We start from the raw sequence: 17,645 nt of genomic DNA, 5'->3' as shown, positions 1-17,645 counted from the left end.
GCATTGGTGCGGCCCACTCATCATGTGTATGATCTTTCCAAAAAAAGGAATTAACAAAACTCCTTCTGGAAAGTTATCCATAAAGTATGTGTGTGGGGGGGGGGGGGGCTACCAAGCATAGAAATGCAGTTGTTTCAATCACAAAAGAAATAGTTAAAACTTGGAAGATTCCAAAGTACGAATTTAGAAAATCAACAATTGCCCATCACCTTAGAAAATAAACTTTGTGGTACTGTTGAACACATTATTTTCATCCAAGAGCTCCACTCAGCGACTCATGAGATCTGATCTTCCAACCATTTAAGAATGTCTTTCTCCCTTTTGGTTCCAGAATCCTCTCTTCCTGGGTCATCTCTCTGGGAATGTAGTATGGACAGAAATCACCTCTCAATGGGAAGAGATAACTAAAAGAAGGAGGAACTCAGGCATCTGGAAACTACTGTTCCAACATGGCTTTAGGGAAAGAAACACAAAATGAAAATGTGACCTGGGGCTTGAAGTTCAATGTGGAAGGGAAGGATTTGCTAATAGTCTGCATCTACATCCCACTCCAGCTTGAAGTCCTTTTCCCCAGCTAGCCTCTGTCAACCTTATTTGAGGCTAAAAATGAAAAAAAAAGTTATACATGAAGTTTTCTTCTCTAGGATTTATTGTAAAACTCAGAAGTGGAGGAAGGAAAAATATTTTAAGAAATCATTCAAAGTGTTGTAAAATTTTGGTCGCCAATCAAATCAGGTTACACATTGGTGCATAAAGGTGTCATTGATTACTTTGTGGTCCTCCGACCCATCCATAAGTTCTGTTCTATGTCAGAACTGACAGAGATCCAATTAGCAGGTCTCCTTTTCTGACTTGATATTCTGTTATAGACATTTAAACATGGTTTTTCTCCTTTTCCAAAATGTCCTAAGTCTTATCATTTATTTACGTCTGTCCTAGAGATATCCAGACCAGTTTCCTGCTCTCTTAGGATGGTCTTTAATTGTTGGCACGACTGTAAAGGCCAAACTTGCAGACGCAATGAGAGGGGGACCAGGCTAATTCACACAGCGCCAACCATATGGTTGGAGAGCCCCGGGCCTGGAGGAGGGCAGAGGCTTACTCAGCCTTAACTAGAGACCCGTTTGGGATCAGAAATCCAAGCTCTCCCATCTGCCCCTCCCCCTCCAGCCTCTCCTTTCTACCCAAACCAGGCTTTTCCTGGCATCATCGACTCCTTATTTTACAAAAGGGGGAAATGACGCCCTGAGATCAAAGGAAGTCTCTGGATTTCCGGACCTGAGTGAGCAGGAGAGCTAGGACACCAGAGTCGGCACCTAGGCTTCTGCTCTCTCACTTGCGAATCACCCGTGCCGGTACGTAGGCTTTTATGCGCATGTGCAGACGTGGCCTGCCCCGGGACTACGTTTCCCAGAAGCCACTGCCCAGAATTCTTCTCCACCCAGGGGGCGGGAACCGGCCGGTTGCCACAGAAACTGACGCCTGACCGGCGGGGGGTGTGAATGTTTCCGGAAACACGCGTCACCTGGGCGGGACTTCCGTTCCCTCCTCCTCTTCTATTGGTTCCTTCGGGGGTCTCCCCCTCCCCCTCCGCAGTCACCCTGAGGCGCCGGGCCCCCCGAAAGCGGACCGGCCAGTCAGTCAGTCAAAAGCTTGAGCCGCCGCCGCAGCCGGGCCCTGGGGAGCCTGAGACAGGCGAAAAGCGGCCCCCGCTCAGGAGAAGCGCCGTCCGCCCCTCCCCTGCCTAAGGCCTGGGCTCTGGTGGCGCTTCTCCAGTGCCCGCGCAGGTGGGTGCGGGCGGCGGGCCCCGAGGAGGGCTGCGAGCCGGACTTGAACTCGGCTCCTGGCCAGGCCTCGTCTCCTCCTGCCCCTGCGCCCCTCGTTGGGCCTCAGAGGGAACAGAGGCCGCTCAGAGGAGCCCAGCCTTAACCACCCAACTTTCCCCGCTTCTCACTGCCCTTCCCCCATCAGGCCTTCCTTCTCTGCCACTTCTCCTCTTGCCCCTTTTCTCCCTCTCTCTCCTCCACTTCCTTCTGCAACAACTCTTTTCCCCATTCAGACTCCGAATTTCAAAATTCCTCCTCTAGGGTGGATGGATGGATGTGGATGGATGGGGGATGGATGGATGGATGGATGGGGGATGGAGGGATGGATGATGGGGGATGGATGATGGATGGGGGATGGATGGATGGGGGATGGAGGGATGCATGATGGGGGATGGATGGATGATGGATGGGGGATGGATGGATGATGGATGGGGGATGGATGGATGGGGGATGGATGGACCATGGATGGATGATGGATGGATGCGATGGATGGATGGATGGAAAGATCCCTCCTGGCAGATAAGCCTGGCCCCAGGTCCATTCCCTGCTTCTCAGGCTCCATTTGGAGTCTGAAGAAGTCTCAGTGAGATACCTTTCCATGGCTGCTGCTTTGGGCTGAACCTCTGCCCCCAGAGAAGGACATGAGCCAGACTGATGGTCTGTGGCCACCCTTCAGCAACTTATATCTTCATCCCTTCCAAGCAGAAAAGTTGTGACTATTTTTCATCCTGAGTCGGTGATATATGGATTCCTACAGGCTGTAGGGTGGTGCATGAGTAGGAGCTAGATATTTGAAGCCTAGCCTTTCTGCTTACTGTCTATATGACTTGGGTCAAATCATTTAATCTCTGAAGACCCTAGAAGACCATTTTTCCTGAAGTTCCTTCTAACTGAAATCTGTGATCCAGTCATTGTTTTCTCTAGAAATTTGAAGTATAAGCATTTAAAGGGACTAGATTGGAGTCAGAAGACCTGGACTCAAATCTTGCTTTGTTTGCTTATAAGTGCTGTGACCTTGGACAAGTCATTTTTATCTCCCTGGATCTCAGTTTCCTTGTCTATAAAATGAAGGGGTTCTACTAAAATGTCTCTACAGCTCCTGTCAGCTCTAAATCTATGAGTCTGTTGTGTCTGGTTTTTCTCAAGCTTCTTTTCTCTTTCACAGATCTGTCATTTGAAGGATTTGTTCTTCTAAAAGGAAGAAGTATGGAAGAGGTCCCTGTGATTCTAACAGCCAAGTGCCAGGTGAGTTGGAGTTTTGTCCTTCTTTAATTGACCAGATTCTCAAAAAAGAAGACTTTCATTTCTCATTTGCTGTTACCAAGAGACTGGGGCCTAGTGTTTGTCCTCGCTCACAAAGGCATTCTAGTCTACTGTATCCTCATGGTTGGGATAGGTATCGTAGCCATTCAAAAGACAGATCATTGTCATTTTGAACAAGAACATGTCAGCTTCCCTAGAAAGATAGTGAATGAAAGAAGGAGGACTTACTACATGCAAAACAGTAGATTAGAATAGAAAAGTAAAAGTTCTCAGGGAGCTTACATCCTAAAGTGAAAGACAATACACCTGCTAGTCAGTTGTCAAGGTCTTAAGATCCTCAGGTGAACTGGTCATGCCTCTTCCTTTACCATAATTTCTCCTGATGATAGCAATTCTCAGTTTGTAATATTGAACCATTTGATAGTGCCAAGATTTTGGTAACTGGGTCTTCAGCATCTGGGGCTATAGCCCCTGAGGGAGCAATGACCAGGTTACAGAATGATGGCAATGAACACTGGACTGGAAACATTGCTTTTCCTAAGGCTTTTGGATTCAGGTACCAGGCTGGTTCTACCAGCATCTGAGGGTCGATGGTGACCAAGGTGATGGTGGCAACCCAATCTGCCTGGTACATGCAGTCCTCTGTCTCTCCCTCAGGGTAATAAACATTTTTCTACCTTTTCCTTTCCCCTCCTTTTTTAAAGCAGTGAGATGAGTTGGCAGAGGTGTTTGAAAAAAGAAAGCTATTCATGTGAATTTGCACATGAAGCATGTATGATTAAGTTAGAATGAGTTAGCAGGTTATCTGTGGCAGGACAGGATTAGTTTAGCAGATAACTCATATTTGGTAGTTTAGCAGAAGATGCATTGGCTGGGGGTAAACCCAGATTGTGGAAAACCATGGAGAATACTCCTGGGGTATTCATTTACACTTCTGCAAAGATTAGATCCTTGGCCACAGGGAACAAAAGGGCTTGTTGTGGGCAAATGTAGGAGGGGAACTATGAAAGAGGTAGGAATAGATTGATTTGAAGACAGTATCTAAGACAATGAGCCTTAGGCATTAGCTCTGAAGCTAAATTGTAATGAGTTAAGGAAGAAAAGGGCCACTAGGTTCACAGAGTGCCAGACCTAGAGTCAGGAAGGCTCTTCTTCCTGAGTTCAAATCTTGCCTCAGACATTTAGTTGTGGGTATGACCCTGGGCAAGTCACTTAACCCTATTTGCCTCAGTTGCCTCCTCTGTAAAACAAGTTTGAGAAGGAAATAGCAGACCACTCCAGGATCTTTGCCAGGAAAACTCCAAATGAGACCACAGAGTCAGACCTGACTGAGCAATGTGGGAATGTAGTGAAGGAGGGTAGTGGTTATGCATTATTCATTAAAAGTATGTAATGGGGTAGGGGCAGCTAGGTGGTACAGTGGATAGAGCACTAGCCCTGAAGTCAGGAGGACCTGAGTTTAAATCCAACCTCAGATACATAATAATTACCTAGCTGTGAAATCTTGGGCAAATCTCTTAACCCCATTGCCTTAAATAAATAAATTTTTTTTAAGTATGTGATAGGGGCGGGGATCCAAAAATGACTGTCACATAAAAACTAAAGGAAGGCAGCATAGCTCCTGAAGGGACTGAAAACCTGCCCAGAGAGTAAGAGACAAATGGTGGAACACATGATTCAGACCAACAACACTGGAGATCCTTTTTGGGTGATGTAGGATCAGATAAGGTAAAGTGAATGGACAGTCATGGGCCTGGAGCAAAGGAACAGAGAAGTCAGGGCCTCCATTTACAGGCTTAAGTTCCCTAGTATGAGGCGGGAGTGGAGCCATGCAAGGAAGAGAATGTCCTGGGTGATGGTGATAACAGTCACCTGGATCCAGATTGGGAGATAAACTGGACCTGAGAGGAGGCACATGTCTTACCTGTTGTCTCCTCATTAGAGAAGTGTCTCTGCCTTTTCTGGTGGCCCTCCTACTTAGCACAGCCCACATGAAGTCAAGAGAAAGTATCACAGACTGCTCATAGTAGCACTTTGAGAGATAAAATCACAAAGTCTGTCCATTGAGGAATTAATGATCACTCTTTGGAGCAGGAATAGAATGGAATTTTATTTTGTCATTAGCAGTATTGAATTCAAAAGTCAGAGGACTTGATTCAAATCATGGCTGTGCATCCTTGGACAAAGTCATGTAGTTTTTCTGGGTCTTAGTTTCTTCAAATGTAAAATGAGGAGGAAGTTAACCTGGATGACCCACTAAGGTCCTTTCCTTTAAATCTATGATCCTTTCTCATGGGAGAAAAGCGATAAACTACAAACAAAGAGTACTACTACATCTGATATCACTCTGAATTATTCTTGTGGGAAATGGCTGTGATTAAAGCAAACTGCATCAATGAAATCTTTTCTCAAGAATGCTAAAAAAATTTAAAAAATGCTAGTCTAGGTTTCTTTTTCCCAAGGCTACTTACCCCCATTACATACTTTTTTCTTTTAGGTTTTTGCTAGGCAATGGGGTTAAGTGGCTTGCCCAAGGCCACACAACTAGGTAATTAATTAAGTGTCTGAGGCTGGATTTGAACTCAGGTCCTCCTGACTCCAGGGCCAATGCTCTATGCACTGTGCCACCTAGCCACCCCCAGAATGTAATGTCCTCAACATGATGATATATTCCATGATATTAAGATGAATGACCTTTCAAATGATCTCACATCTTTCGTCCCATCCTGTATATATGAACTGAAGGAAAGTAACAAGAGATTGGATGCATTGCTAGTATAAGACAATTTCCACCTCCTTCCATATCTGCCAGCTTGAATTACCACCAGCCTGATCTCCTCATTCCTATGATGCAGAAAACTCTTTCTTTTTTGAGCTAGGAGTTATCCATCTCCTAATGGGCCTGTCTCTCAGAGAAGAGAATGAAAGACATTTTAGTGGGGAGTAGGGATTTCTTTTCTTGCTATGCAGGTTTAACTTTGATATCCTGCTGCATATTCTACTAAGATTCAACCTTTAGAAGGAAGAGGAAGAATTAAATGGAACCTTCCCTCTGCTCAAGTATGTTTCATCTGGTGTGATTTTTTTTTTCGTTATCTCTAAAGCCCTTTGGGACCTCTGTTACTATGAAAGGACTTGGGGATCCTTCTTCAGAGCTGTGGCTTTGGAAAGACAGCACTTTACAGTTTTATCTTTCTTTAACAGTAAGGATTTAGTGGAGGAAAACTAATAGAGGGTTGGCTCTTACTGTTCAAATTAATGGAAAATATAGGATTTGGTTGGGATGCCTGTGTATAGGGTACCATTAATAGAGCAGAATCATCAACATGCTAGCAAGTTTGAGTTAAGTTAAATACATTGACTTTCAGAAGATACTTGACTAAAAATATCCAGAATCCTAAGTATTCTGGAAACCATACCGTATACAACTGATTGACTTCTTGTATTCCCAAGATCCTTGGATGAACAGGAATGTGTGTTTATTGTTTCAGGAATCAGTGACATTCAAAGATGTGACTGTGGACTTTACCCAGGATGAGTGGGAACGACTGAACCTTGCTCAGAAGGAATTGTATAGGGATGTGATGCTGGAGAACTACAGGAACCTGATCTCCTTGGGTGAGGGCCACTTTTCTCCATCTCTGAATCTGCATTGGAATGTCTTTGCTCATTCACTTGGCTAGAAGCTCTGTGGCAGGATCTAAAATACTTAGCTGACTTTGATTTAAAATTCTCAGACCATTTCAGATTAAGAGAAGTTGCTTCTGCTTCTTACTTCTAGGTGAAAAGTCTTTTTTTTATATAACTGAGTAATTAGGAGCTTCATGGTAACATCCCTGAGGCTGCACATGTCCCATTATTTGTTCCTCCAGGTCAAAGGTTCCTTACTAAAGCACCAGAGCAGAGAATTAGAGATATAAAAAATTCCCATCTTCATATCAAGGATTATTAAGTTTTTTGAGGACAAATTCACTGTGACCCACCTTTACTTATTTCTTGGGTATTTATTATTATTTCTGGATCTTTTATTCCCAAAGAGGAAGGGGTCTAGGACTGAATGCTGAGATGACCCTGTTCAGTGCACTTTCCCACTTCTTTCCCAATGAATAGGGCTTCCAGTTTCCAAACCAGAGGTGATCTCCCATTTGGAGAGAGGAGTCATATCATGGATGTTGGAAAGAAAAGACCCAAGAGATACCTGTCCAGGTAAGTGAATGAAAACTAGGCTGTTCAGAGTCGTTGCAAGGATCATTAGTGGACTGGGGGCTCTCCCTTGTCCTCAGTCTTCCAGCAACCATTACTTGTAGACTTGCAGAATGGTGGATCCAGAAGAGGCCATAAGTAGCATCTTGTCCAACTCCCCAATGTTTTATATGTGGAAATGGACCCCCCAAAAGGTTGTTGGAACTTAAGCCTTACAGTTATTATTCCTTGTCCTGTGCATTTCTTGTAACTCTCACCTTTACGCCAGGTCCCATTCTTTCCCACCCTCTCCTATATTATTCTTCTCTTCTTGAATCCTTAAACTTGCTAAATTTTCCTTTCCTTCTGCTTTCACATATGTTACTTAGTTTTTAAACATATATTTTGAGCATAATTATTCATATATAATATGTGATATGAATATATGTATATTTTTCCCTTATTTTTTCAATTGTTCTTTGATATTTCTGGGTTGTTGTTTTTTTAAGCTGCCTTCCAATTTGTTTCATTCTTCACATTGTCAGACTCTTCAGACATATAATCTATACCAACCTTCTCCGTCTCTTCAAATCCCATTCTTATGTTAAAATCTTACAATCTGGCTTTCAGTTTCAGCATTCTATGGAAATTGCTCTTGCAAGTCAGTTTTGATTTCCATAATATATTACTAGATAGCACAAATTAATCATTTTACAGTTTGTAAAATATTTTCCTCAGAATCATAGAACCTTAGACCTGATAGGGATTATTTCTCAGGAGTCATTTCTTCAATAGTACCCAAACAGAGGCTCTCTACATTATCCCACATGAATGAATGAAAGAACGAATGAATGAACGAACAAATAAATGAAAATATTTTTAATGGCTTAGTATATGCAAAGCATTGTACTAAATTGAAGGTAAAAATAAATCATATTTATGCTCTGCTGTAAAAGAGTCCATATTCTAAATGGGGAGATTGTATATAGCAGAATTCAGCTATAGTGACAGCCTGGTATTCTGTAGGGGTCAGTTGTAGGGCAAGAGGCAATGTCAATGGTCTTGAGGGGTCAGCAGCAGGGCAGATGGCAATGCTGAAGGGGTCAGCAGCAAGGCAAAACCAGGTGGTTCAGATGGCAACTAATCCAATTTGGCCAGAGGGTGCAGGAGAGCAAAGTTGATGTACACACACATCTTATTTAGGGCATTTTTGATTGGCAAAACCATGCAAGTTTTTATTATTAAATTAGTGCCAAAGATACTGCAAGAAATTTATTTTCTAGGTCTTTTTATTTTATCATTTTCAATGAAAAGTTGGTTTTCCTTCTCAGAAAAAAGTGAATATAAAATAAACCTTGAGCAACTTGGCTATCTCTCTTATCAGTCTCCTGCCCTCCACAGCAATCTTAACCCTTCCACCAGTAGAAGATGCTTACTGAATAGAAGTTCAGGGAAGAAAAAATCTACATTAGTTTTATTGTGCTAAGCTTCTCTTAACAGTCGATTGTTTCAGAGCTTTAACATTCCTCACAACATTTTGACAAGACTGTGCTGTGTTTTGTGTTTTTATAGTATATTCAGCCTTTGGTACCAGACCTTGCTTCCATCTTAAGTTGGTTGCTGAGTTCCCTATTCATCTAAGCATATTATTTAAAAATAACTCATTTTCCTTATTGGAATCATTACCCTCTTTATCTTCCCCATCAAGTTTAGGCCCTATCTTTCCCTTGAATCCTTTGAAATGTGTTTTCCAAAAATAGAATTTTAGGGCAGCTAGGTGGCGCAGTGGATAGAGCATCAGCCCTGGAGTCAGGAGTACCTAAGTTCAAATCTGGCTTCAGACGTTTAATAATTACCTAACTGTGTGGTCTTGGGCAAGCCACTTAACCCCTTTGCCTTGCAAAAAGATAAAAAACCAAACAGACCCAAAAATAGAGTTTTAGTCAGACTTGGCCTAACTTTCTTCTCTTTCTTTATCACAAACTCTAAGAGAGAGTGATTATATCTCCCCTCTTCAATCTTTCCATCATTTCCACACAAGCAGCAGTTCTTTCCTGTTAGTGAGAATTGTATCTGTAATGAAATTATTCCATGTTGCTTCCTCACCTTTTGAAGGCTGAAATTATCTGCAGTGTTATTGGCAGAATGAAGACACCAGTAGATGTCTGGACAATTAAAGGTCAACTGCTATTATGTGACGCCACTTTAGCAGATTTGTGAGATGTCTCCCAGTCTCCTCATCTGTTCTTTGGGTTCAGATGGTCTGTAACCTAATAAGAAAACCTTTTCTGATCTTCTCTCTTTTGATCTTCATTCAGATGTTCTACATTGCACTTCTGTCTTCTTCATCCTTTGCTTTCTCACCTACCTTATTGACTTGGATTGTTATTTCACTCTCCCTTTACCTGTATATTGTAGGATCATCTATTTAAAGCCATAAGGAGCCTATACCTATTTTTACAGATGAGGAAACCAAGGCCCAGGGAGGTTTAAGCAACTTACCCAAGCTCATACAGGTAGTCAGTAGGAACCAAAAAAGCATCCAATTCATTTATTTATTTATTCATTTATTTATTTAAGGCAATAGGGTTAAGTGACTTGACAAAGGTCACACAGCCAGGCAATTATTAAGTGTCTTGTTAGGGACTGTTGTGTGTGGGAGCACTGTAAATTATCTTCACCTGGTGTCTTTGAGCACCAGAGCCTTGTTTTACTAAGTGCCACAGGAGTGTGAGTGGATTAAGGGAATGGGAAGAATAATTAAGCACTGGTTTATAGGAAGACTATAGACTTTGGTGTATAGGGAGAAACTTGTCTTCCTTGTCTCCTGCCCCTTCAGCGCTTGCCTGGGGAAAGATAAGGGAGTCCAGAAAGGGACTCAACTTATGACGTCTGAACTGGGACTCAACAGTGTCTCAGGCTGGATCCAAACTTGGGCTCTTCTGACTCCAGGGCCAGTGCTCTGTGTACTGTGCCACTTAGCTGCTCACCCCTTTTTGACACCAAATCTGGCCCTGGGTCCACAACATTGTTCTTTCATCGTTTTAATGATTTCTACCCACCCATTGTTACAGTTGTCACGGCTTTCATCCAACTTAGTCTCTTATAACACCTAGGAGATCAAATTTCCCTCCTAGACCACTAGTTCTTCCTTGTTTTCTAAACTTTGGACCTTTGAATATGTGACTAAAGCCATGGATTTTTACCCTTTGTTCATTTAAAAAAAATTGTCTCCTCTTGGGCATCTCACCATTATTTTTCTTTCACTGTAGATATTCTCTGAGGTGTGTAGCTAGTGGGTGATGCTCAGGCAGTTTTCTTCGTTATTGATCCATTTTTTGCTTGAAAATCTTTTTGATGATATCTGCAAGCATATCAGGGGCAACTCCGTGAATTTTTGAGTGGAGTCTTTCTCATTCCAAGTGTCAGGCTTTTCCCCATAGTTTTCCATGAGATAGCAACAAAGTACGGAGAACATTGGGTTGGGAGCCAAGAAGATGCCTTTCCCAGGTCAGATCTGGCCTCAGACTCTGAACCATATGGGTGACCCTGGACAAGCCACTTGACTCCATGTGCCTCAGCTTTCTCATCTGTAAAATGAATTGGAGAAGGAAATGGACAAATCGCTGCAACATGATTAAAATGATTCACCGACATGTTGGTGTCTACTTATCTTCTATCTAAACAGGGTTCTTTTCTCCAATCTCAGATCAAAGCCTTTCTGTGACTTTTGACAGCTTTGGTCCTTCATGGCTTATATTTCCTTTGTGACTTGCACTCTTTGGGCCTGCTCTACAACCTGGAATCAAGCAGAACAAGCCTCAGCCCTCCTCCAAGGGACAGCCTTGAAGACCCAGGAAACGGCTCTCATGTTCCTCCTAAGGGCTTGTCTTGATCATTCTTAGCTCTCTCCTCTGTATACATCCTTGCTTATCATTAGCCTTCCTTAACTATGGCACCTAGAGAGCAGAATTTTTAACCTCCCTTTTATGGATGCTGCCTCATCTCATACAGCGTGACAGAATGGGCTGGAAGGAGTCCCCAGAATTGTGCATAGAGGAATAATGTCCTTGGGCTAGAAACTTTGGAAGAGACATTTTCTGGGCAGTGAAACCATTTGGAGAGTATTGAGGTGCCTGGATAGGCCACATGCCTTTATCTTCTTCTAAAGAATCCCATTGGTATCCTTCAAAAGCCCTTTTGAAAGCATAGCTTGGGGAGATAAGCTGCAGTTTTTACTATTTCAGCAAAGTATTTGGAACTCCCAACCTAGGGAGCTTACAGGGGCAAGAGAGGTCTTGGGCCACTGTCCAAGTTATGGGTAGAGGAAAATAATTCTACTGGAGATTAGGGCAGTCAGTCATAGGAAAAGCAGAGGAAAGATTCCTCTTGAAGAAAAATGGTGTGGTCCAGTCTCCAATGGGGAGGGACTGCTGTGGAAACTGAGCACAGTCAAATAAGTGAAGGATAAAGTGATTAAGCTCACTAACTACTTGTACTATTAACTTACCCAGTTGTTGGTTTGGTTTTTTTGTCTTCTTCAAAACCTTATTGAAGGGGCAGCTAGCCAGGTGGCACAGTGGATAGAGCACTGGCCCTGGAGTCAGGAGTACCTGAGTTCAAATCCGAACTCAGACACTTAATAATTACCTAGCTGTGTGGCCTTGGGCAAGCCACTTAACCCCATTTGCCTTGAAAAATCCTAAAAACAAAAAACAAAAACAAAAACTTATTGAAAGACTAGGTAAAAAACTTGCCTGAAATTTAGATAAATGATAGCCACATGATCAGCCAGTTTAGAAATCTAATCATTTAAGAAACTGAGGATCTTTTTGAAGTATTTATTGTTATTGAGTCCTTGGAAAATTTTTCTAAAACACACATATACTCGCATAACATATATATATATATATGTATATATATATATATATATATATATATACATATATATATATATACACACACACATATATATTTGCTAATGCATGCCAGAATTTTGTCAACAATTGATGTTAGACTTAATTATCTTTCCTAAATTAACTTGTTCTTCATTCTGTAAATTGTGTCATTTTTCCCAAAAATTAACAACAGTTATTCTTTGATGGCGTCAACATATTCTTTCAGCTCCTTTTAAGTGTAATTAATTTTGTCTTAGCTTCTAGGTGCTGTTACTATCTTCTCACATATCTGGAATTTTGTTTTTTCTCTCACCATTTATTGTTTGTATTTTACATGTTAAATCATTTTCCTTTTTTAGAGGAGGCAATCTAAAAATGTAGTTTTCCTTTCTCTCAGCACAAAATAAAATTAGTATTGACCTTTTTTTCTTTCTTTCAGAGTCCATTAGTTGGGAAATTGGTTGTGAAACCATGGAGTCACCTTCAACACAGAACATTTCTGTGGGACGGTCCTTTGAGGAAGGATGCAAGAATAATGGTCCCTGGATATCCAAGCTAGCAGAAGTCTGGGAATGCAATCTCAAATTAAATCAGCAAAAGCATTACCAGGAAAGACAGCCCTGTCAAGTGACAGTCACTCCCAGAAAAGGTTCTACTCAGTTTAATGTTGATGAATGTCATACATGTGAAACAAACTTTAGCCTGGGACCAGTCCTTTTTGTCCAACAGCAAGCTGATACAGAAAGAAGACTGCATAATTGTGATAAACCTCTAGAAAACTTGAAGCAATATTCAGACCAAATTAAACATCATGAAGTTATTTTTGAGAAGATTTGCAAATATAATCAATGTAGGAAGTCATTTGGTTATCATTCAGGTCTTAATCAATATCATGGAAATTATGTTGAGGAAAAAACATCCAACAGTAACAAATTTCAGAAAGTCTTTAGAAACAACTCATCCTTTACAAATATTAAGAAAATTCATACTGCTGAGAAACCCTTTCCTTGCAATGAATGTGGGAAAACCTTCAGTCAGAGAGGAAACCTCACTGAGCATAAGAGAACTCATACTGGAGAAAAACCATTTGAATGTAATGAATGTGGGAAATCTTTTAGCCGCAGTGCACATCTTACAGAACATAAGAGAATTCATACTGGAGAAAAACCTTTTGTGTGTATTGACTGTGGGAAATCCTTTAGCCGGAGTGGACACCTTACTGAACATAAGAGAGTTCATACTGGAGAAAAACCCTTTGAATGTCATGAATGTGGGAAATCCTTTTGCTGGAGTGGACAGCTTACTGAACATAAGAGAATTCATACTGGGGAGAAACCCTTTGAATGTCATGAATGTGGAAAGTCTCTTAGTAACAACTTTTGCCTTACTCTTCATCAGAGAATTCATACTGGAGAGAAGCCCTTTGAATGTAATGAATGTGGGAAATCCTATAGCCGTAGTGGACACCTTGTTGATCATAAGAGAATTCATACAGGAGAGAAACCCTTTGAATGTCATGAATGTGGGAAGTCCTTCAGCCAAAGAGGACACCTTACTAAACATCAAAGAATTCATACTGGAGAGAAACCCTTTAAATGTAAGGAATGTGGGAAATCCTTCAGCCAGAGGGGAAATCTTACTGAACATGAGAAAATTCATGCTACAGTGAAGCCCTTTGAATGTAATGCTTGTGGGAAAGTTTTCAGTCGGAAATCTTACCTTCGTCTACATCAGAGAACTCACCCCTTAGAGAAAACCATTGATTGTACTTGATGGGGGAAAAGACTTCCACTAGAGTTATTGCCTTATTTGATATAAATAAATGAATAAGGGAGTGAAAAAGCATTTAAGCATTTTCTACGGGTAAATCACTGTTTCAGGAGAGGAAGGAGGTTACAAATAGAAAATCAAGACAATTCCTGTTCTCCAGAAGCTTATCTTCTGTGAGGAAGGCAAACATATCTATAAAGTTTCGGGTGCCAGTCAGATGAAAAAGCCCCAGTGATTATTAGGGTGAAACAGCAAGGCAGATGGTAATGCAGTTTCTTTACTGTTATTTCCACTGATATAACCATATCCATTTCTGATGCTGAGCCATTTGATATCAGTGTTTTGAGAGTTGAAAAAGATCTCAGGTGATTTAAGACTTCTTAGCAAGAGCATTTTTATTGTGTTATATGCGATTAACTCATTTTATTGAGTATTTTTGTACCTAGATAGACTGGGAAAATTAATGTAAAGGTACATTGAAATAAAAGTATTTTAATTCAAGGGCCATCATAAGCTAACAAGAAGCACACATGATAAGAACAGCTACAAAACAAAATTCTCACTACTTTTATTTGGCATTGTATTGGAAGTTCTAGTAAGTTTTGTTTTTGGTTTTTCTTTTGCTAGGCAACGGGGTTAAGTGACTGGCCCAAGGCCACACAGCTAAGTAAGTATTAAGTGTCTGAGGTCAAATTTGAACTCAGGTTCTCCTGACTCCAGGGCTGGTGATCTATCCACCATGCCATCTAGCTCATCACTCTAGCAAGTTTTAAAAAGTAGATTAGGGGAATTAACTTGAAAATGAAGAAGTCAAAATTGCATTCTTTGCAAATAGCATAGTAACATACATAAGAAATCCAACTTGGAACTAAAAGAATGCTGGAAACAATATGTGGAGTCAGCAAAGTTACAGGATAGCCCATTTTTTTAGTTTTGTTTTGGTAAGGCAATGGGGTTAAGTGACTTGTCTAAGGTCACACAGCTAAGTAAGTATCAAGTGACTGAGGCTGGACTTGAACTCAGGTCTTCCTGACTCCAGGGCCAGTGCCCTAAGCACTGAACCAACTGCATTGACTCTTTTCTAGTAGTGGAGATCAAGAGAGACACATATATACACATACTCCATTCATGAGAACAAAATTCATTAAATATTTGACAGCCTATCTAGAAATAAATATATGACCTATGTTGGGACAAATGTAAAACTGTAATGACTGAAATAAAAGGAATCATTGATGGGAGTGTTACAGTGAGTTCCAGAAAATAACTACCCAGAAAGAAGAAAATGAAAAAAAAAAAAGGTATTGGTCTTCCAATTTTTTGCATTCCACAGACAGAACCAAAAAAAGGAAGACTAAGAAAATTGAAAAACATAACAGATAAGAAATTTACACCTAAAATGTACATGTAACAGTGGATAGATGGTCAAAGAATATGAAGAGGCATTTTCTGAAAAGGAAAAAGTTAATCATTAAAGAATTGGAAACAGTATTCATACTGTCTTAAATTGGCAAAAAAAAAAAAGCAATAATATTGTTGTTTGTCTTTATTCTTAAAGAAGACCAAGACATGAATTCACCTGACAAGCAGGTGAATTGAATTTGGGGGGGAAGGGGGAGCTATGCTAAGTCACCAGCCTCACTTTCTCCTCTAGAGTCATTTGGATCCAATGGCGGGTTATAAATCGGGACAAGTGGAGATGGCCCCAAATGTGAGGCAATTGGGGTTGTTAAGTGACTTACCCATGATCACAGAGCCAGTTAAGTGGCAAGCATCTGAGACTGGATTCTAACTCCAGCCCTCCTGACTCCAAGGCCAGTGTTCTATCCACTGTGCCACCTAGCGGCCCTCACCCCCCCCAAAAAAATGTAACTCTGCTGGGCAGGGTTATGGAAAAATGGCATATTGCTGAATGTTTTTTATGGAGGGCAATTTGCATGAGGTAAGTTACAAATACAATTGGACCCTTTGACTTAATATTTTCTTTATTTTCCACATGCCATGACAGTTGTCAGAAATTTCAAAATGTATCTTTTGGGAAATTTTTACTTATAACTGCTCCTTTATAATGGGAATGTAAAGTGTCCTACGGTAGAATAATATTTAAATAAATTGTTCATCATGTCTGACTCTTCATGACTCCATACAGTGTTTTCTTGGCAAAGATACTGGAGTAGTTTGCCATTTCCTTCTCCAGTGGACTAGGCAAACAAGATTAAGTAACTTGCCCAAGGTAGTAAATGAGACAGATTTGAACTCGGGTCTTCCTGGCTCCAGGCCCTGCTTCAAATAAATTATATCTGCTTCAAATAAACTATACACTACTTTGTGTCTGGCATAAACCATTCTCCATCATAGTGGTCCAGCTTGACTGGATACAAGGCCAGACATACAGTCCTTATTTGAGCATGGAAGTGATTAACATTATATAAGTCATTTATACTTGATGGTAAGTCTACAGACTTGACTGGCTTTGTTCTAGGTGTCTATAACTCGAGGCTAGTTGCTTGCAGAGAGGGGACAGGAGCTTGTGGTTAGGGCTTGCTTGCAGTGCAGTGGTGGACAATGGACAGGCAGCCATGGACCATGCCAGACAAGGAGAGGACGAGGAATTTGGGAAACAGATCCCAACCTGGACTTTGCAAATAGATTTATGTGTTGATTTGATCCTGCAGTCTCCCACCACCAAGGCAGTACAATAAAATGGCATAAATCTCTCCAAACCTCTTTAGCATTCCTTTGGTCTCTGTGAATAAAGAACCAAGCAAAACAGACCCCAGGTAAGGAGAAAGACCTCCAGAACTCCTGCTTTACAGTTGATGTACCTAGCAGGATTTGTCTGAGGCTAAAATCTCTAGGACTTGTTATCAGCATGATTAATTTGATTTGATTTAGAATTGGCATCCTGAACAGGATTGGTATTTGATTTACACCTTGTAATACAATTATTCAAAGAAGTGAAATGAAAACTAAATAATGCAAAGCAAAAAAAAAGCTGAAGCAGAGTAGAGTATACCCTAACAATCTGGCAATAGGAAAAGCAAATGAGAATGAACAAAAGAATTCCTTTTAGAGGGCATATTGGAAAGTTAGGTCATTTTGTGCACTGAAAAAAACTTAAATGCACATAGCTGTAAAGCAGGTTTCATTATTAACATTAAATATGCAATAAATCATTTAAAAACATGGGGTTTTTTTTTTGGTAATTCCAAGGAATGATGAGTGTAAGCTTTGTAACAATGTTGAGATTCAGCCAAAGTATAGTGGAATAGTTAAGAAAAAGCACTTTGCCTAAGGAATTTATTTTCATTGGAATCCTCTCCTTTGTTTTCAGACCCTTCATTTTGCTATCTTTAATAAATGTTGATTGATTCTTTGTTTTCCTATGGATTATATCATCCCATTTTTAACTCCCCATTTTTACCATCTTTTAACTCTATGGTTTTGTCCCACACGTTACCTATAGGAAGGAATATGACATTTTTAGTCTGTGATATTTCAATTCTTTTCCCTCTATCTTTACTTCAATTTCTTTAAATTCCATTTGTAGGGACAGCCAGATGGTGCAGTGGATAGTGCATCAGTCTTGTAGTCAGGAAGACCTGAGTTCAAATGTGACCTCAGACACTTAATGACCTAACTGTGTGGCCTTGGGTAAGACACAACCCCATTGCCTTGAAAATAAAATAAATTCCATTTGTATCTT

General features: G+C 40.7%; 1 protein-coding gene across 1 annotated transcript in view; it reads left to right on the top strand.

Annotated features, from left to right (window-relative positions):
- Window positions 1-1,706: 1,706 nt before the first annotated feature.
- The window catches only part of LOC141509768 (uncharacterized), a 42,796-nt gene continuing 26,857 nt past the window's right edge, over window positions 1,707-17,645 (top strand). The window contains exons 1-5 of the mRNA XM_074219555.1: window positions 1,707-1,787; window positions 2,992-3,071; window positions 6,581-6,707; window positions 7,200-7,295; window positions 12,609-13,790. Coding sequence (XP_074075656.1) covers window positions 3,033-3,071; window positions 6,581-6,707; window positions 7,200-7,295; window positions 12,609-13,790 — 1,444 coding nt within the window. The 5' untranslated portion in view covers window positions 1,707-1,787; window positions 2,992-3,032. The remainder of the gene's footprint in view (window positions 1,788-2,991; window positions 3,072-6,580; window positions 6,708-7,199; window positions 7,296-12,608; window positions 13,791-17,645) is intronic.

Source organism: Macrotis lagotis, chromosome 1 (genome assembly GCF_037893015.1).
Source record: "Macrotis lagotis isolate mMagLag1 chromosome 1, bilby.v1.9.chrom.fasta, whole genome shotgun sequence".
Taxonomy (NCBI): domain Eukaryota; kingdom Metazoa; phylum Chordata; class Mammalia; order Peramelemorphia; family Peramelidae; genus Macrotis; species Macrotis lagotis.
Note: the sequence above shows the minus strand (reverse complement) of the source record. Positions and strands in the feature narration are given on the sequence as shown.